Source organism: Chlorocebus sabaeus, chromosome 3, assembly GCF_047675955.1.
Source record: "Chlorocebus sabaeus isolate Y175 chromosome 3, mChlSab1.0.hap1, whole genome shotgun sequence".
Classification (NCBI taxonomy): Eukaryota; Metazoa; Chordata; class Mammalia; order Primates; family Cercopithecidae; genus Chlorocebus; species Chlorocebus sabaeus.
In genome coordinates, this window is record NC_132906.1 from 6,797,585 (window position 1) to 6,819,341 (window position 21,757).

The 21,757-nt window shown below is 37.0% G+C and overlaps 1 protein-coding gene across 2 annotated transcripts in view; it reads right to left on the reverse strand.

Annotated features, from left to right (window-relative positions):
- The window catches only part of LNX2 (ligand of numb-protein X 2), a 74,509-nt gene that overhangs the window by 13,083 nt on the left and 39,669 nt on the right, over positions 1-21,757 (reverse strand). For both annotated transcript variants that reach the window (XM_008021802.3, XM_073013061.1), the window contains 4 exons: positions 10,151-10,398; positions 8,435-8,634; positions 3,158-3,526; positions 596-739 (listed from right to left, as the gene is read on the reverse strand). In XM_008021802.3, the coding sequence (XP_008019993.2) occupies positions 596-739; positions 3,158-3,526; positions 8,435-8,634; positions 10,151-10,398 (961 nt within the window). The remainder of the gene's footprint in view (positions 1-595; positions 740-3,157; positions 3,527-8,434; positions 8,635-10,150; positions 10,399-21,757) is intronic.

Sequence of the window (21,757 nt, forward strand, 5' to 3'; positions counted from 1 at the left end):
AAGAGTAACAAAGCTTAACATATGGGAATTTTAAATGATTTGGGGTAATATTCCTCTAAGCTTTAACATAAAAAGAAATATGCTATATATGTACCTATCAAATATGTAAATATGCTATATATGTACCTATCAAAATTCATGATTCATATGTTTAATCTTCACATATCTAATTCTGGTTCTGTAGGCAACAGGCTCAATTACCAAGTATCCATTTATCAATCTTGTCTTCATTATGTTTTTTCAATAACTAACTCTTACATTTAAATAAGCAACCCAAGATAAATTCCACCTTCAAGTAGGATTAAACAAGTAGAAGATTTCATGCTTCTCGTTTATCACCTGGCAAAGGAAACTTCCCCTCCAAGCAACTATCTCTAGTTCTAAGGAACAACGCAGTCACTCTCCAAGGTAGCAAAACATATACATTTCACATTCCAAACACCTATATTTTTCAACAGAATAACAACCCTCATTTGAATCTTTTTTTAAAAAACTATTTTATTGAGGTATGACTGACACACAAAAAACCTTCATTGAAATCTTGCCAGCTTGTAACGATGATCCTTTGATGGTGGCATAAAATAAAAATCCTCACCTTATGTGAGCTTGGTCTGCTGTAATACGGTGGTGGTGTGTGGTGCTGGCTGCTGCTGCTATGATTTCCCACTTCTCTAACGGTGTTACCAGCCTGGGGTTTCCCTGGTCTAGCAATTGTTAAATTCACTCTCTCCCCACTGGCCTGGAGAAAACACAAATACATTACCACAAGTGACTAATGATGTTTGTCATTTTAAAGATTACACAGTGTAACTTTCAATGCACTTCCCAATCACGGTACCAGGGCGTCATCTGGGCAGTGACCATAAGTATCTGGTGGTAAGAGGAATGAGTTTGTTTCATTAGCTAATATCTTAAAACTGCTGCAGTTGAAGCGCATACACACAAAAAATCTTGGGCATGCCCTCTGCAACTCCACCTCCAAAATGACCAAGGCAAAGTGGTCACACTGCCTGGGTTCTTATCTCCCCATGACTGGTAACTTTTCTTGTAATACTTCTTTGCATCTTCAAGGTTGGCCTTTGCAAGACAGAGCAAAGGAAAGAAAATAAAAGGAAGAACTGCTTCGAAACTTGATTAAAGTCCATTGTGACTTCTGAAATAAATTTCCATGGTGGCTAATTCCGAAATAATAATGATATTCTGCACAGCTTTGTTTCTGCTGCTATAGGTCTGAGTCAAAAATAGGACATCAGCATCAACATTCTTGAAAAGAATGACTACAGAAATCCTGCATAACAAGACTTTGAATGTATGTGTGTGTATATATATATAGCATGTGTATGAATGTGACACACACATCTCAAATGTTAAATTATTTTAGAGGTTCATGACTATCGTTTTAAATTTAGAGGCTTGTTAGCTATTATATTTTGAACATACGTTTACATTGGTTACATTTTTACAAGTTATTTAATACTTCCTTTTAAAGTATAAGTCTAATTTATTTGATGCTGACTCTTGGTCATGACCACAATGCCATTCTACTGTAATTCCTATAGGAAAATATGATAGCCTGCTTTAAAGAAATCATGGTACAAAGTGGAGACCTCTCCCACGATTATAGTCAATAATGTTAAGAAATCACTTTACTTTCAATTCTTACATTAGAAAATAAGTGAGAAACAAGTTTAATGCCTTACTAAAATCATTTACTATTGGTCTCCTTTTAATACATGGGGTATATGTTATTTTTTTAAATCCAAAAACAATAAGGCTTTTACTTATTTTCAAAAGGAAACAAATTGAGCAACTTCAGTTTTCCATTATTTGGAGAAAATTATAGCACAAAATACGATGAAACTATAACATCCAAATATAAAATATGATCATGGACAATTTAAAATATATTTTCTACCTGTGTATCTATATTTTTTTTCACATTTTGGTTAGAAATTTAGTTAGAATCATCCAAATGAATGAACTAGATTAGATAATTTAAACGTTGCCTGAAATACATATAGTCTATCTATTATTTTCTGTCTTATTGATCCGGCCTCTCACTTGACTCTTTCACTCAAACAAATGCTACAACTCTATTAGCTTTCTTCTTCCTCCTCCTCCTTTCTCCCCTCCCTCCCACCAATCTCCGCTCTTTCAAGGTGAGCTGGGTTTTAGTGGTGCAGCTGCTGGCTGATACCCACAGACACGGGTCCTCATGTTGCCTTTGATCTGAGGAAATTTTAAGGCATCCAGTTTCTTTAAACCTCAAGTCTATGAAATTACACCAATATCAGAATCTCCTCTCAATACATTAAAGAGGGTTGAGACCAGGGTTTTCTTATAGTCTTAAATTTTCATTGTTATTTCCGTGTTGTAAACACATTTTTCAATGACTATCGGCCTGCCCTACTTCCTGATGCTCAATTACATAATTCTTGGTTCCCTTTACAGTGTTTTGTTTTGCTGACTTTAAGGAAAACATCTCTTTGTTGCATCCTTATTACTGTGGAAGTTGCTCATACCATTAAATGCTATGGCATGTTGCAGAACGTGTAGATCTTGTCTGGAGGACTTTCTAACTTATCTGTCTTCATGCTTTTGTGAAAAACATGTTCCTCCTCTAATAATGACTATCCTTACTTACGTCACAAAGATGCTATGAGGACAAATTTTATCACGTATTTTAAACACCGTGAATTCCTTAAAAACAACAACAAAGCACTACCGAGGTAAGAGTTACTCTTCCCCTATTTATGTAGATCCTGACAGGGAGTTAAGAGACCAGGTAAGTCAGATCCTTGGGAATCACAGCTCTTTTAAGCCTCCCTTTCCTCACTTCTAAAAGGTGGACACTACCATCTGCTACATCTGGCTTAATAATAGAACCCAGGACCCAAATGAGAAATGAATAGGAAACAGTAGAGCCTCCGCTCTGTAAATAATCATCCCCAAAGTTCACAGGGATACAGTTTTTAGAAAAGACTAGCTCCAATGAAGCTATACTAGTGTGGATTTTAAAGAATTCAGGTAGCCATACCTGATTTTCTAATGAAATATAAAATGTCCCCTGAATTCTGATGTTATTGGCCAACGAAAACAAATACTGCTATATGATCATTTCGGCCAAGCCTTTGGAATGAAGGCCCAGAGGGTTTACCTGAATAATCTGGGCAGCAAGCTCCGGAGTTCCATGCTTCAGGTCGTGCCCATTGATGGCCAGCACTCGGTCATTGCTGCAGAGCCTGCCGTCCTGCGCAGCCAACCCCCCTTCCAGCAGGTCAAGAATAAAAACCCCTGGCTCATCTGTCCTTCGCACCAATTTAATGCCAAGCTGTTCACCAGAGTCCCGTTTGTGAAGAACCACTTGGAAAATCTCTTCTCGCGGAGAGTTACTATCAGAATGGTTGTGTGCTCGGTTGCCAAAGCGCCTCTCTCGAAGCACAGTAAGATGCAGCATGTTGCACGGCTGGGAAAGGACAGCTCTGGCATAGTTATGGGACACGTTGCTGATATTGTAGTTGTTGACCTAGAAAAAAAGAATTGTGACCAAACTGTGACAACCTTTCATTTTTCCAATTTGTTGGAACGTTTATGTAACATTTCCAAGGGAAACTAAGTATTGTGAGAGTGCTAAGTATGGTGAGAATGCTATACAATCATTATTTACAAAGAAAACCACATTAAAAACATTTAAAAATAGAGTTTCTAATATTAACTTACAATGACTAGCATCAAGGAGAGAATAGTAGCTAGGATCACGGGCTTTAATGACAGTCTTGAATTAGAGTCCTAGGTACTATCATTTAGTAACTGATAACCTTAGGCAAATTATAGAACTTGTCTAGATGAGTCTTCTCATCTGTAAAATGTGTTTTACTTCATGGGATCAGAATGAGAATGAACAGATCAACATGTGGCAAGTGCTAATGAAATAAATACTAATTCTAGTGGAACACAAATTTAAGTTTTACTAGATTACAAATTTGCTTTTACCAAATTAAATACACTTAAGCTAGAGAAAATAAATTGTTATTTTAAGAAAAGTAGCACATTCCAGGTATACAACCTTATTTTAGATAAGTGACTTTTACTTGAAAGAAAACCAGGTTAATTGTAATTTCACTCTAATTCCTCAGCACACAAGTATTAGGCTGGTGCAAAAGTCATTACAGCTTTTACCATTAAAAGTAAAATAGAATGTATATCTAATGCATTATTCAATACTCATATAACATTTATGTATCCACCTTTATAACCTTGAAAAAAGTATAGTGACTGATCCTTGGATATGTAACAGCACTTAGAAAATACACCTAACTTCAATTATTTCTTTAGTTACAGGAGATGAGCATGATTCTTAGCATTTACCACAATTAGAGTTCTTCTCTGAATAGGTCTGAGATGAAACCAACATCCTCTGACCATCTGTTATATGACAGGCTCTGAGTTAGGTGCTTATGATCACCTAAAATTCTTAAATCTTTTTCACACAAATCCACATTAGGCAAGACTCCCCTCTTCCTATTTACTTAGGATTGAGAGTTGTAAATACTACTATTTTGAATTTTGTTGATTTTGACCTATTAACATCTTTCAGAATTCAATCACCAAAAGCATAGATGTCACACACAAACTTGCTTTCTCCCAAGTCTGCAACATTTATGAATTTGGTAGTCATCCAAGTCCTTGGTAAAAGTATTGAATAATACAAGGTCAAATGGAACTTCTGAAGTTCTATTATATTTAGAAAGCAGCTTCTAAAAATCCAGGCAGACACAAATACATTAGTTAAACCACCATTTCCAGCTATTTAGCTAAAAAGCTACCCTACCTGTAGGTTCACATTTTTCTATCTTACATTCAGACATATCACACATATCACAGATGACTTTACAAAATGTCTGGCTAAAATCCAGCCATGTGTAAACATGCAGCCTCATCACATCTTTGTGAAGCAGGCTGGGGAATATTCTACAACTGGAAAAATATTTTTCCTCCAGGAATGCATGGTTGCCGGTGAAATTCAGATAAAGCAAACAAAATATTGTTTCTAGATTTCGTAAAAATAACATCAACATAGCAAACTATCTCATTTTTGAGCTAAATGTGTTTTTTTAATCAATACAAACAGCTGTAATTATTTTCCTTCAGAACTGAAAATGCCTACATTACTGATGACTTCATTAAACTGAAAATACTTATTCTTAATAATGTTCTAAGTTATATTACTTTTATTAATAATGATATTGAGGTAATTTATAATAGCAGTATTTTTTTTCTTCAAAACTGCTCAAAGAGGCTGCATATGAAACTCTAAGAGTAGCAAAAGGCTCTGAGGGCATATGGTTCTTCTTTTCAAAGAGGCTATTTAATAACGTTTGTGTATATAAATAAGTATATATAAATATGGGAAAACCACCAAAGCCACACACACTGCTTATGCATATGGTCTGCAAAAATGAAAATGCAAGCTAGCTCTCTAGTCTGCAAATGAACCATCTTACTGCCTCTTCAAAATTTTCAAACTGGCTCACTGTGTTATATTTATTCAGCTTATACAAAGTTGGAGGTAACCAAAGAGGCCTTCTTCCAAGTGTTTACTTTTGAATAACCATAACTAGTCCACATGTGGGAAAGGGGAGTGGCTTTATGTATTGGCTCCAACACACCAGTTAAAAGCCAATCAGAAGTCAGGGCCTATAATAGGAGAGACCCTTTGTGAATGCATTAATCAGGTTATGTGCTCAGACCTTTCTTATCAATTTGAATCATTAAACTAGATGTAAGATTGCCATTAGTGGAGTTATTAGTATACAGGTTACCGTAAACAGTAATAATGCAGTGGAATTTCTACAATGTAGACTTTATAACTCTGAATTAATTCCCAAAAACACGGTTGATAATTTCAGATAATTATAATCTTTTGAGGTCTAAAGATTCAGTTGTGTTAATGAACCATTCTCTAAAATAGAAAAGAGCCCACTGATGAAATGTATTAGTAAAAAAACTTAAATGAATCTCAGTTATAGTCAAAGAAATATAAATAAAAACATTTGTTTTTACTTTGAAAATTAAAAAAGAGAATGAAAAATGTATAAATATGGTAACAATACTGGGCTAGTAGCAAAACACAAAAATAAGTGTACATTTACATTTCAGCTAAAAAGGCCAGAAGAGGGAGAGTCAAAGAGCACTCAGTGGGCTGCAGAAAAGGACTATCTGCCTTTCCTGGTCCTGATTGCCAAAGTGTCAAGATGTCTGGGAGGACGAATCTGGGAAATGATAATAAGAGTCCCTCTCTGCAAAATCAAGTCAGGAGCTAGGACGTACATAATACAAGGGGTCCTACAAGTTGTGCCAGCCTGTGCAGCTAGAGTACTAATATCACAAAATGCAGCTAGGATAACTAAATAGGTAGCTATGACTGGATCAGGAATCTGATTTTATATAAGCTGGATTAGTTATATTCCTGTATTCCTCTATTATGTCTAAGTATTTGGCTAAAAAAAAAAAAAACACTGTTTGAAAGTTCAGTCTGTCTCAGCCACGCTAGGGGTAATGAAGGAAGGGTTTTGGGCTTGATGTTAATTATTTTCAGGAATAATACACCATGAAAAGCAGCATACAAGTGGGAGTGGAAACCAAACCCAAGAATCCCTAGTAGGGTCACAATCCTGGCTGCCTTTGTAGCCTCCCCCAGACCCAAGTCTAGAGATTTCTTTTCAAGAACTAAAAATCCTAACCAAGTTTTCATTCTAATAAAGGAGATGGCTATTCCCAACAGCATGTTCTATTCAAATTCACTCTTTTATTGACTCAGCAAGTATTTTCTGAGCACTTATTACAAGCTATGAGAAATCTGTATCATCATCTGTACCATTAGGGTGGTTGCAATTACCTTAGATCATGCCTACATGCATAAAATGTTCAAACAATTCACTGTAACTGAGCACGTGCCAAGTGATGAAGAGAAAAGTGATGAATGTCAATAATAACTAAGGTAGGAGGAATCAGTATGGGGGAGAATGAACAAAAAGCTTTAAGGATGAAGGTGAACAAACTGGCGCATGAGATGAGGACAGGCTGCGATGTGGGAATAAGGTGTTTGCAGGAAAGGAAGAAGATTGCTATGTCTGGCTCTTCCACTGGATTGTATGTTCCATGAGGACAGGTCAGTATTTTGCTCTGAAATGTACCACCAGCAACTAGTACAGTGCCTAGAACGCTGTGAGAAATGAATGAGCTGGTGTGCCTGAAATGAAGAGTTGAGATTAAGAAGACGGGTTGTAGAAGAGACCACGGAGGACCCTGACTATTAATCAGTCTGGACTTGACCTTCTAGCTGAATCTTTGCAAGGCAAGCAGGGTTACTGATGTATTCACCTGGCAGCGATTATTTCAAATTTAAGGGAGAAGAGTTGGGAGGCAGAAGTATATGATGGGGTATTCTACTAAATTAGATATGAAGTAGAGAAGTCCTAGACTCAAGAAGTGGCAGCAAAATGGAAGTAGTGGGTAGATATCAACAGGTCATGGTGAAGGACTGAACCACAAACCCAAGGAGAGAGAGGAATCCCTGTGCTTAGGTTGACAGGAGACATTTTTTCTTGTTCATGAATATTTCTTCTCTCTCCTAGAAGTTATCCATTTTTAAGCTTCAATTATTATCACCTTTGTATGATGAAAATAGTCCAGGCCAGTATTAACATCAACTCTGGTGTCGTAGAACTCTTACCATCCTCCTCCCCTCATCTCAACTTGCCCTCTAATAAAATATCTTGTCCCACGCTAGTTATTTTTGGAGAATACCTGTTTCTTCTTAAAGATCATCTTCTGAAAGGGCAACCAGTAAGGGGAGCGAAGGAGATTACTGAAAATGCAGAGTTATAGTGTTTGCTGAGGAGAGTGCATTAGGGAGTTGATAGGAGATGACTAAGATTTCTGAATTCTATCTTATAATCTGTGGTATAAATTATGAGTGCTGCACGGTTCCTTCTTTTCTAGATTTTAGTAACCTGTAGAGAAAAGGATAAATCCAACAATGAAGGTAATGAGTGGGAAAACTGGGTGTAAAATAAAACCAATGAGATGATAATTTCAACACGGATGAAGGTGACCCTTGAACAGCCGTTCAAGAAGTCCAAGCAGGGAGAGGCTAGCCAGCCCAAGGAACAGTCCAGCTAGTTCAGCGAGCCTGAGATCATGTGCCAAGCCACATCGCATGCAGGACTGAAAATTAAGATAGGAAGAAAAAAATGCTCTGTGTATATGGGAAAACAACACAAATTACAGATAAATTCTGATGTTTTGCATATAGAAACAGTAAAACTAACCTATATATAATTTAGGTTCCAAAACACCACAATTTTCTAAGGTTTAAGTGTTAAGAATAGAACAAGAAGGCACAAGTTAACAGAATAATTAAAACTGATACCTGAAGAATCTGGTCTCCAGCAAGAAGTCTCCCATCTCTGGCAATGACCCCATCCCGATAGACCTCCTGGATGACAATGTTAATCAGTGGTGTTTCGTTGCCACCCACAATGCTGATTCCTAACTGAATGTAAGGATTGGACCGATGAATTTCAATCGTAGTGATTTCTCCTTCTGGTAAACTAAGTGGCTGTTGTGTGGCTGCCAAGTTAAAAATGAGACAGACAAAAACAGATGTTAAAAAAAAAACAAAACCAACAATTTATATTCTGATTATCTTCAGGTAAATATGTCACATTAATACATGATTAACAGCTAAGCAGTATCACGGGATAAGAAACAAAATGACAAAATATCTGTTGTTAAGATTATCTAAACATTTTCTCTACTAAAAGTGATCAGTGGCCGGGCGCGGTGGCTCAAGCCTGTAATCCCAGCACTTTGGGAGGCCGAGACGGGTGGATCACGAGGTCAGGAGATCAAGACCATCCTGGCTAACCCGGTGAAACCCCGTCTCTACTAAAAATACAAAAATCTAGCCGGGCGAGGTGGCGGGCGCCTGTAGTCCCAGCTACTCGGGAGTCTTGAGGCAGGAGAATGGCGTGAACCCGGGAGGCGGAGCTTGCAGTGAGCTGAGATCCGGCCACTGCACTCCAGCCTGGGCGACACAGCGAGACTCCGCCTCAAAAAAAAAAAAAAAAGTGATCAGTAAATAATAAATAGCTACTATGTATCAGACCACTAGGGACAACACAGTGATTTGATTAAGAAATACGAAAAGAAAGTCATCCAGTCCTCATTGATGAGAGAAAGTTTGGACCACGAAACAACTGTACATAATGCAAGGCAGTACAAAGGAAACACTAGCTCTGTGGCATAGAAACAGCACAGGTGTTGAGAGAGTAGCCACATCAAGCTCCTAAGAAGCGGTGGGTCTTGAAGGGATACGTAGGAAATGAAGAAGGCGCATAGTTGCAGCAGGGAAAATTCAAATTTTTAGTAGAGCTTGGAAAAAGAAAATCATTTTTAAAAGGAAATATCAAGGGCCCACTACCATGATATGCCCAAGATCCATGACTACAGGCCTTCTGTTAATTTCCTAGTGGGTTATAGAGCAGTGGCTGGTACCAGAGGTGTATAATGGTGAGAAGCATGGTCTTGGAGTCAAATACAAACCCAGTCATTTACTGGTTGTATAAACTTGACCAATTCATCTCTCAAGCCTCAGTTTTCTTGTTTAAAAAAACAAACAAACAAACAAAAACCCCAAACTTAAAATGTTACAAGCATCTAAATAGCTAATACATATAAAATGTTTAGCACAGCACCTGACACAGAAAAGCATCTGTGTTGTTCTTGATGTTGACTTATGACAAGAAGCAAACAAGTTTTTGAACACAGACACACAGACAGTAATAACCATGTGAATGACTAGGGAGTTCACAGACTGCAACAGAAAAGGGATGGGTTAGAACCATCCGCCTCCGGGGTAAGATTTGTGATTGGTTTCTAAAATGCAAACTGTTGGAATTGTACAATGAAAAGGGTGAATGACGTATATAAATTATATCTCAATAAAGTTTCTTTTCTTTTCCTTATTTCTGTTTTATTTTTATTTTTAAAATTTTTCTTTAAAGAAGAAAAAAGTACATGCTGGGCAAGTAGTGGGAAGAAAGGAAACAGAGATGAAATACACAAGGAGTTGCCGCACACATACTGTCAGCTCCGGCGCTCTCCTCAAAGGCAGGGTTGTCAAGGCCAGGCTCCTCACTCCACGCGGGAAGAGACGCTGATGTCAAGTGCCGCTCCACAGGCACTGCGCCTGTCCCCAAACAGTCTGTTTCTGGAGATGAGGTACCTGCAGGATCTAGTATAGTGGGCCCATTTTCATTCTCAATCTCTGCCTGAGTTCTACTAGTTTTCCTTTTCTCCAGGGCAACTCTCCGATGAGAAGCTCCAGGACATCTAGAAAAAGAATATCAGATGGTTTCCAGATGATTGTGAAAACAAACAAACAAACAAACAAAATAGGGAGGGAGACTAATAGCTCGTACCACAACAAAAGAGTGGCCACAGCTTCTACACAAACAGAACCAGAGGCTAGAAGTACCTACAGGCAGTACATAGTTCTGATCCTAATCTCCACTCACACTAAGTTCTTACTGCTCCACAGAGCAGATAATCAAGAACAGAAGGTATTAGCATGAACAATGGTTTGGTATGTATCTCAAAGAATACGTCAGTAAAAAATTGTATGCAGGTATATACTTGTCACCAGAAAACACCCTCATAGTCATCTCTGTACTGCAAGAATTATTCTGCAATTCTGATTATATAACCCCTTTACAGGTTAAATGGTTTAACCACAGCAGTAAAATCAGCAGTCTTCTCCCACAAGTGGTTGCATCCTGACTTAGACCTTGATTGTGCCACCATGCTTCTACACTCTTCACAGACACAAGACACGCTCATTAATTAGTGGGTAGTGAGACATCTGAAGCTTTACAACTTACAGGAAGGCACAGGAAAGACCCATATAATTTATTTTATGATAGACATGGAAAGAAAAATATGCCTCCTAGTTTGTGAAATTAGAATTTCAATAGAATTATTGATATGCTATATAAACTGAAGAATATATTCCAAGTACTTGGGAAACTTACATAAACACCCAGTAATCACAACTGTTAACCTCTTTGTTTCTACTTACTTAAGCAAACAAAAGGAGCAGATGGACGCTTAATTTTTAAACTTACAATCAAGGAAATATTTAAATAAAGGCTCTATGTAACAAATATTAAAAATGATGTCAAGGGGCCAGTGCCTTTCCATTGGACACCTTGATTGGACAGTGCCTGATAATGCCTAGTTTGAAGGATGGGAGGAGCACAAGAAGATTAGTGAAGGAAAGTTGGACATATGTAGACTTGAGGCCTACCACAACTACAGATGTCACCTGCTTTGGCTGTAAAAAGCTACAGTAACGCTTGGTAGGATGGGTGATCACAGACCTTATGCCAAGGGTTGCAGACCTTCACTCAACAACATTTTTAAAACTCCAAAATTTCTAACACAATAAAGTACAGAATTAAATTCAGTTAAAACTAAAAGTTGTTGCTTAACTATAAAAGTAATACATTTTCACTCCTGAACTAAAGATTTCTTTTAAATCCCGGATTTCAAGTTCTTGAAAGGGATTCACTATGAAATGTCTTTATTCACCTTTCTCTCATTTCTTGTTTGTTCTACACCTTGTTAAGAAGGGGGACAAATGGTTTTCTCCTCATGTTGTTGTATAGCACTCCAGGGAATGCTCTTGCAAGGGCATGACAAGTATTTTTGAAAATCAGATTATGAAAAAAATTACTTTTGTCAAGTAAGCAGGTTTAATTCGAAATATATTTTAAAAATATTTTATTCAAAGAAAAGTTGAGGCAAAAGTTGGACCATAAAAATAATATGACTAAAAAGACAGGTAAAGATTTAATTTACAAAATCACATCATACACAAATATCTACACAAGACTAGCTTATCTTCAATGGAAAAAATGAACCAGGAACAGGAACTGAAGAGGAAATACAAACAGATAATGTAGACCTGGGAATCAGTCTAGGTAACAACTCTACACCTTCGCAAACGAAATAATTATAAGGCCTATCTTATAGTTATTAAACACAAAAATAACTTTTAAAAGGAAAAGCTAAAGTTGTTAGAGAGATAAAGTAACAGGTATACTCACATTCCCAGTGAGACTGCAAACTGCTAACAGGAACTAAAGAAAAATATTTAAAATGATATCATGTAAAAATACGGAAAAATTGTGTCACCCAGCATTAGAAGAGGAAGGCTATAGATAGCACCTTTGGGAAAACTCATATTTAAATGAGATGGACCAGCTGAGTAGACAATATTGAACTAGAGAGAAGGAGATTATGAGACAAAGAGTGGAAACTTAACCAGGGAGACAAGTGTGTCAACAATAACAAAAAGTGACCAATAGTGCAAACGGCCACAGAAATGGCAAATAAAATAAGGACCAAAAAGTGTTGGTTGACTTGGCAATTAGAAGGTAACCTTGGAAAGAACACTTTCACTGATAAGGGCAAAAGCCCAGATTATACGACAAACATTTCTTTTAACATAATATATGCATTCTACAAAAAACTGCAACAGGGCTTAAAGGAAAAAAAGAGTTGGGGTAGACACTCCAAACCTATTATCGGGGAACGGGAAATGGCTGCTAATGGGTATTGGGTTTCTTTCAGGCGTGCTGAAAATGTTCTAAAAACTGGATTGTGATGATGGTCACATAATTCTGTGAATACACTAAATAGCACTGAATTGCACACTTTAAATAAAGTGAATTTATTTAAAGTGGGCAATTTCTAATGAATTTATAAAATAGGTGAATTTTATGATATGTGAAATACATCTCAATACAGCTACATTTAAAAAAAAACTATTAGGGAATGAGTAGATCAGAGCAGGCTTGGACAGAAAAAAGCTCATGACTACAGACAACTCAGAGCCATCATCCCTCAAGCTGCAAGTACTTGGAACTAAAAGAGAAACGAAAAACTCAACATTTGTGGTGTGCCTAATTTGTGCCAATCACTTATGTAACAACCTTTATATATATTATTTCATTAAATCCTCACAATTACTCTGTTATCCTCATTTAACAAATGGGAAACTTGAGACTTAACCAACTAAGCCAACCTCACACAGCTATTAAACTGCAGAGCCATAATCCAAACTCAGATCTGATTTCAAAGGCTTCTAGCTTCTGTTCTTTCCAGTGTATCATACTCAATTCATTCATATGGTGTTCTTTTCCTAGGCCTTGGGAAAATATAAATTGAATTTCTTCCGAAAACTTGTACCTAGAAACACAATCACAGAACGTTGGGGCTAGAAGGGTCTTAGCGATCACCAAAAAAGAGAAATCACAAAAACAAAAACCTATCCATCTTTGGAAATGGAGCATTTAAGAACACAAACTGAAATTGCATTGGGGGAGGTGACTTGGTTTATTCAGGCAGGTGACTCAGTGTAGCAGGAGACTAGTACAGAGGATATCGAAAATAAATAAAAACAACAGAACAGCATGCGACAGCTAATTAGACTGCGGTGGGCACATGCTGAGACCATACAGAGGGAAGCGGAGCTCTGAGACACCGGGCTGCTGAGGCAGTGTAACCTGCCATGGGCTGAGGGCTGCACCTCCTGAGGGAGGGAATCTGGACATGTAGGTGTGGTTTTTAATTTTCTTAAAATATTTAAATCAAAATGCTCTTGCAGCAGCCAAGGCCCAAATAGGGATTTTTCCTTTCCTGCTGAAAGTTATTCTTCTATTCCCACTATTCTGGCTCTCCTCATAAAGGAAAAATTACATATGGACTAATTTGATGTATGCTACAGTGACATCATTCCCTGATAACGACTGCATATGAGCTAGTTCACACTAGGAAACACATGGTGTAACAACACACTCTATTATTGTCAGTAGTATTAGCATTAGTAGTAGCGGGGGTGGTAGTGCAGCAGGAACAAAATAAAACAATGTATACTAACCACTGTACAATGCCAGGTATTTAATGACGCTGAAAGAATGTGAGCACCTCAGAATCAAGAAAAATGATAAAAATAGCTAGGGAATAAACAAAAGTTCAAGTCATGTCAGTGAAAATGGTGAATTAAGTATAAGAATATCTGAAAAGTCTCTCCTCCATAAAAGCAGTAAGAACACCGGAAGAAATTGTCAGAACCAACCATTTCTGAACTCTGGAAATTAGCCAAAGAATTATAGCAGTTGGGAGAACATTTGTTCAAGAAAAATGGCTCACTCCCAGTAAAAAAAGAGAGCTTTGTGGCATTTGAGTTTACCCTATTCCCATCCTCACCTCCCCAGAATATTGGAAAAGCAACAGCCCACATCACAGTGGAAATCAGGAGGCTGGCTGACACTGGAAGAGCCTTCAAAGACTGGAGAGCCTTCAAAGCCCCATTCCCAGATATCTGTTATTAACTGACCTGTCTATGCTTCCCCTATTGTGTGCTTGTCTTTTTTCTTCTATTTTTTTCCCCCTATACTTGCTTCCTGCATGACTGTGTGTCTGTCTTGACTTGACTTGACTCAGAGCTCACCCAGGGCAAACTTCCTTTTCACTGGGGGCATTTGTTTAGCATTTGTTTTAAAAAAAAAAAAAAAAAAAAAAAAAAATCAGAGGTAATTGCTGAAGATTGTGCTTGCCTGAAGACAAATAAAAGGCTAACCAGAATGTTTAAAAGGAAGAGTCAGGGAATGAAACATCCACAGAGGTTCAGCTATGTTCAGGACTGTGTGTGTAGGCTAAGGTGGAGCTGTCAGTGGCCTGAGTGTTGAGGGTGTTGCGTGTCCCACCATGCACACAGAACCCCTATGAAAGATGGGGAATTTTTTTTTTTTAATCTCAGGCATTTAAAGAATTATTGGTCCAATCATTAGCCGTCCAGTACACAAAATGAGCAGCGATTTTACAGAATTAGTTCATAAGAGTCACGTAGCAAACAAACAAACAACAACAACAAGTTCTTAGGAAGAAGAATCTAGTTGTCTGAGTTGCCACACTGTATTATTTAAAATGTTCACTGTTCAATACAAAATTAAGAAACAAGCAAAGAAACAAGTACAGCCCAGTCACAGGAAAAAAAAAAAAAAAAAAGCAGCCAACAGAAACTGTCCCTAAGGAAGCCCAGGCATTAGCTTTATCAGACAATAACTTACGTCAGCTATTTTAGATATGTTCAAAGAAGTAAAGGAAATCATACCTAAAGAACTAAAGAAAAATATGAGAATGATGCCTTATCAAAAAGAAAATATCAATAAAGAAACATTAAGTCATAATAAAGAACCAAATAGAAATTCTGGAGTTAAAAAGTTTAATGAAAAAGAATGCATGGCCGGGTGCTTTAATCCCAGCACTTTGGGAGGCCAAGGCAGGTGGATCACTTGGGGTCAGGAGTTCAAGACCAGTCTGACTAATGTGATGAAATCCCATCTCTACTAAAAATACAAAATTAGCCAGATGTGGTGGCACACGCCTGTAATCTCAGCTACTTGGGAGGCTGAGGTAGGATAATCGCTTGAACACGGGAGGCAGAAGTGGCAGTGAGCTGAGATTGCACCATTGCACTCCGGCCTGTGTGACAAGAGCAAAACTCTGTCTCAAAAAAAGAAAAAAGAATTTACTAGAAGTTCAACAGCAGAAATGAATCAGAAGAAAGAACTGGCAAACTTGCAGATAGGTTAATTGAGATTATCCAGTTTGAGGAACAGGAAAGAAGAAAAAAAAAACAGAACCTCATGGTCTTGTGGGACAGTACTAAGAGAATAAACATATACATATTGAGTTCCAAAAGGAGAGAGAGTGAAAGGAGCAGAAAGAATATTTGAAGAAATAACGGCCAAAATCTTCCCAAATTTGATGAAAAACATTTATCTACACATCCAAGAAGCTTAATAAACTCCAAGTAGGAAAACTAGAAGATATACACACTTAGACACCTCCTAATAAAAGTGTTGAAAGTCAAAGATAAGGAATCTCGAAAACAGTAAGAGAGGAACAGCTCATCACAAGGAAAAAATCCTCAATAGTATCTGCTGATTTCTCTTCAGAAACCATGGAGACTAGAAAGCAGTGGGATGACAGACTCAAAGTTCTGAGGGAAGGGGAGACAGAGAAGGAGAGGAAACTCTCAACCAAGAAGTCTATATCCAGCAGACTTCAAAAACAAAAGAGAAATTAAGACATTCCTAGGTAAAAACAAAATGTTTGTTGGTAGCATGCTTAACCTGCAAGAAACACTAAAAGAAGTCCATCAGGCTGATGTGAAAGGACACTAAACAGTAACTCGAGTTCATGTGAAAAATGAAGAGCGTCAGTACAGTATTGAAATATTTTATTTGGTCTGTAATTCTTTTACTCCTACCTGATTTAAAAGAAAAACATATAAAGCAATAATTCTGTGTTGATGGGCATAATAATGTGTTAAGATATAACTTGTGTAACAATAATAGCACACAGGAGGGGAGAGAGAATGAAAGTTTTTGTATACTACTTGTGATGGTAAATTTTATGTGTCAACTGAGTGGGCCACGGGGTATCCAGATTAAACATTGTTTCTGGGTGTGTCTGTGAGGCTGTTTCTAGCTGAGAATAGCATGTGAATCAGTGGACTCGGAAAAGTGTAAGGTAGATTGCCGTCCCCAATGTGGTTGCATCATTCAATCCTTTGAGTGCCTGAAGAAAACAGAAGGTGGAGGAAGGAGAAATTCCTTCCTTATTTTCCTGCCTTCCTGCTTGAGTTGTGACATCTCATCTCCTGCCCTCAGACTGGGATCACTGGCTCTCCTGGTTCTAGACCTTCTGACTAAGAAGGTCTGAATCATGCTACTGACTTCCCTGGGTTGCCAGCTTGCAGACAGCAGAATGTGTAATTTTTCAGACTCCATAATCACGTCAGCCAATTTCTCATATATTGGTTCTGTTTCCTTAGAGATCCCTGACTAATTCATTAGTGAAAATGAAGCTGGTATTCATTTGGACTAGACTGTTACAAACTAGGATGTTAACTGTAAGCCCCAGCATAACCACTAAGAAAATAATTTTAATTAAAAGAAATGATAGGGGAATTAAAATAGCATATTAAAAATATTTAACACAAATGGAAGAAATGGAGGAAAAAAGAAATAAGACATATAGAAACAAACAGCAAAATGGCAAATGTAAAGCCTACCTTATCAGTAATTACATTAAATTACATGAATTAAGCATCCCAATAAAAAGTCGGTGACTAGCAGAATGGGCTATAAGAAACATAATCCAACTGTCTACAACAGACACACTTCAGATTCCAAGACATAAACCAAAAGACAGAAAAACATAACAAGATACGACAATTAGAAACGTACCAAACAACGGCCCCAAAATACATAAGTAAAAAATGACAAAACAGAGAAACAGACAAATCAACAATAAAGCTTTTGATACCTGACTTTCAATACTAGTAGAACAACTAGACATGGAACCAGAAAATAGACACTTTAACACTAGAAACCAGTTAGACCCAATAGAGATATGGAGCACTCCATCCATTAACAGCAGAATACACATTATTCCCAAGTACACACAGGACATTTCCAAGACAGACCATGTGCTAGGCCATTTTTAAAAAGGCATCAAGGCTGGGCATGGTGGCTCACACCTGTAATCCTAGCTCTTTGGGAGGCCTAGGTGGAGGATCACCTGAGCTCAGGAGTTTGACACAAGACTGGTGTAATATGGCAGGACCCCATCTCTACTAAAAATACAAAAAAAAAAAAAAAAAAAAAAAAATTAGTTGGGTGTGGTGGAGCGTGCCTGTAGTCCCAGCTACTTAGGAGGCTGAGGCGCAAGAGTCACTTGAACCCAGGAGGTGTAGGTTGCAGTGAGCCAAGATTGCACGGCTTCACTCTAGCCTGGGTGACAGAGTGAGATGATGTCTCCAAACAAAACAAAACAAAACAAAACAAAACAAAACAAAACAAAACAAAAGGGCCTCAATAAAATTTAAAGGATTGAACAATACACATTATGATTTCCCATTGCAATTAATTCAAAATGGATCAAAAACTGAATTATAAGAGACAAAACTAGAAAACTCTTAGAAGAAAACATACAGGTAAATTTTTGTGACCTTGAATTGGGCAATGTTTTCTTAGATATGACACCAAAAGCATAAGCAAACAACAATGAACTTCATAAAAATTAGTTATTTGTTCTTTAAAGGATGTAGGAAAGCGCAAAGACAACTGACAGAATGCGAGAAAATATATGTAAATCATATATCTGATAAAGGCCTAGTATCCAGAACACACAGAAAATTCTTACAACTTAGCAAAAAAGACAAATAATCCAATGTAAAAATGAACGAATGATGTTGAGCATGTCATGTGCTTATTGGCCATTTGAATATCTTTGCAGAAACATCTATTCAAATCCTTTGCCCATTTAAAATTGGATTTATCTTTTCATTTCTAAGAGTTCTTTATATATTCTGGATACCAGACCCTTACCATATACATGACTTGTAAATACATATTATCTGCTTTTTCACACTATACATGAAAAAACAATACCGATAAGAATGTACTAAACACAAACTTCCCTCCAAGTTAAACTGTGAATTTAAAAGTGCAATCATGCCTCAGCCTACCCTGATCCCTTTTTTTTCTATTTTCCTAGACCATCATCTAAAGCAGGGGTGTCCAGTCTTTTGGCTTCCCTGGGCCACGGGGAAGAAGAATTGTCTTGGTCCACACATAAAATACATTAACACTAAAGATAGCTATGAGCTTAAAAAAGAAAAAAAATAAAAAATCCCAAAAGCCTTCCTGGGTTGCATGTGGCATGGGTTGAACAAACTTGAACTTAAGGTTTCATAACCATCTCATGAACAAGAAAACATCTCAGCAAGGAAAGAAGCTTCTTTTAAAGGTTTTCTATTGTAAACTTTTTATATGGCATTAAATTGTAATTTTTAAGAGGAAAAGAAAAGTAATTCTGAACCTTGCCATAAACTAGGGCACAAACACACAATTTAGAAACAACAACAACAATTAGCACTTACAATTACTAGAGCCTTAAATGTTAAATTGTTAAGGGTGGGTTGGAGATGAGTGGTAGAGGGTAGGAGGAATGCTATATAGCTGATGTTGCTTGGCAGAATTTCAAAGAAACGATTAAAATGTTATATATTTAGTACAACATGTGGAATATTTTTCAAAGGCTTTATTTCTGTTCAGATTTCACTCATAAGTAATCAGTTAAAAATAGTAATTTTATTTAAAAATATTCATCTTTCATAAATATTTTATCTGTAGGAGAAAAATGTTTGCTCTTCTCAAATCAAAACACATTTGTTAAGAGCAGAATTTCATTCAAATAGGAAGGTGAACTTAAATGTGAAATTATCAAATTTATGCAAACTACTGCTAATGTTCTATTTCTACCAATAATTAAGAGATTCCTGTAAACCCTAAAAGCTCAAGAGCAAAGGCACATGACAGCCATGCAACTTTTATACAATGACTCATTGTTGCTGATACTAAAATTCTATGAATTTCAATGAAACTTACAGACTTATGAATTTCTAACAAGTGAGATTTGTATACCGAGAAGCCACAAATAGTCATAGCAATCATATTCTGCGCCTCATAACATCATTCTTTTTGCCAGTTTATGTTGGTTTTAGAATACGGCTGCAAATTTTTTTGACTTCCCATCACAAGGTGAAACCTATGTCCTCTTTCCTTAGATATGGGTGGGTTTACGACTGCTTTCAACAGAGAAGGGATGCCACGCAACTTCAAGGCTAGATCATGTGAGGCCACGCAGCCTACTAGACACTGAACCACTATGTAAGAATTTTAAACACCCTGAGGCTGCCATGCTGGAAGGGCTACCTGTAGCCTCTCCAGCTGACAAGTCTCACACACCGAGTCGTTCCAATCAAGGTGCCAGAAATGTGAATGAAGAAACCATCTTGGAAGTAGACTCTCCAGTTACAACTGTTGCAGTCCCTGGCTTTTGGCTCTTTCCCAGCTGTGGCACACATAGAGATAGCAGAGACAAGCCATCCCTGTTGCATCCTGTCTGCATCCTGACTCACATAATCAACAAATGCTTGCTGTTTTATGTTAGTACGTCTGGGGTGGTTAGTTTCTCAGCAATGAATAACTGCAACATAGATCAACAATTTAATTGGACTAACATGAGATGACTGTCAACTTTGGGCAAACAAACTGAAAGACTAAAGACGTGGTTCTGTTTCTAAAGAAATCTACAAACCAACATTAGATTCTAACTTGCAGAGACTACCCAACACCTAGAAAAGCATCTGGCACACAGCAGATTATCAATATTTGCTGAATAAACAAATGAACTACATTATTTAGGGTTCAATGTTGTATAATATACATTTCTACCTTAATTTCAATATTCTTATTCAAGAGAATAGAGAAAGGTCAGGCTGTTCATCACTATCTGTTCAAATGGCATATAAAAATCATATTACATTTTATAATTTTTTTACATTTATATACTCAATAATCACTCTCAGCTGTCTGTATCAGGCAAACCACCACCTTTTCCAATCATCCATCTTTTCATTGTATCTTTCATATTACAGGCCTAAGATACTTTGGAAATGATAAAATTGGTAACTTCGATATTAATAAGCACACCTGGAAAACGAAACCTTCAACTGGAATAACTGCTTAGCCTTTACCAACATGTAAATGAAAGGGCAGTCGGCAATTCCCAAGGTTTTTAACATTCGCGTTACAAATGGTTTGATAAGAAACACTAGCAATACTTCCATTGCAAATGAAATTCTTGAATGCATGTTAACTAAAGGAATATTCCTAAAAATCTGTGAAACTGTTATCTTTCAGCTCTCAAAGTCGTAAGTAACTGAACTGTCACTTCATTCAGTTCCTCTAACATCTCATAACTGATGTTTATAAAAGTTAGAAAAGAAGCCTATACCCTGAAAAGAACAGTTCTACTGAAAGCAGCAGCCTGAAATATTCTTTAGCCGTAACTGGTCCTGACTCAGACTAGTATATTCAAAAGACCAGTATCAGTTTCCAGGAGGCCTCTGCCATCATGTTCAGATTCTATGCTTGCTGGTTACAGAAGATATAAAAAAATGTAGCGCTACATTACTACACGCATTTTCAAAAGTCTGTCTATCCTACTCTATGTTACTTCCTAGTTCTAGACAGCAAATTTAGATTTAAGCACTCTATAAATCTAAATGTTTCTAACATTTTAATAACATCTCGGTTTTTTCCATTGTTTCTCATGTCTTAATTAAATATGATGTTTAGAAATAAATATCAACAATTTGTTGATACAGAATGAATGTATTTCATGTGCACATGAATGAAACCTTTTATTAGAATAGTAAACAAGAACAGTAAAGCTTGAGTCTAACTACAGCATTAGCTAACTCTAAATTTTTGTGACTCAGTCTCCTTATTCATAAAATGAGGGGGATTAGATAATCTCCTTCAAGTCTATGATTTTATGTGTGAGTGTAATAGTAAGCCATTCTATATCAGACTTACACTCTTACATCTAAGTCCAGTATGATGTAGTATGCATTGTTTTTCACAGCACTCGAGATTACTGCAGATTTATACTGTACAACTGGCTTAACTTGAAATTTAGAAATCAGTATTTATTTCTGCCATTTTATGTGATTCTACACAAATGACATATACTGTAACTCTTCCTA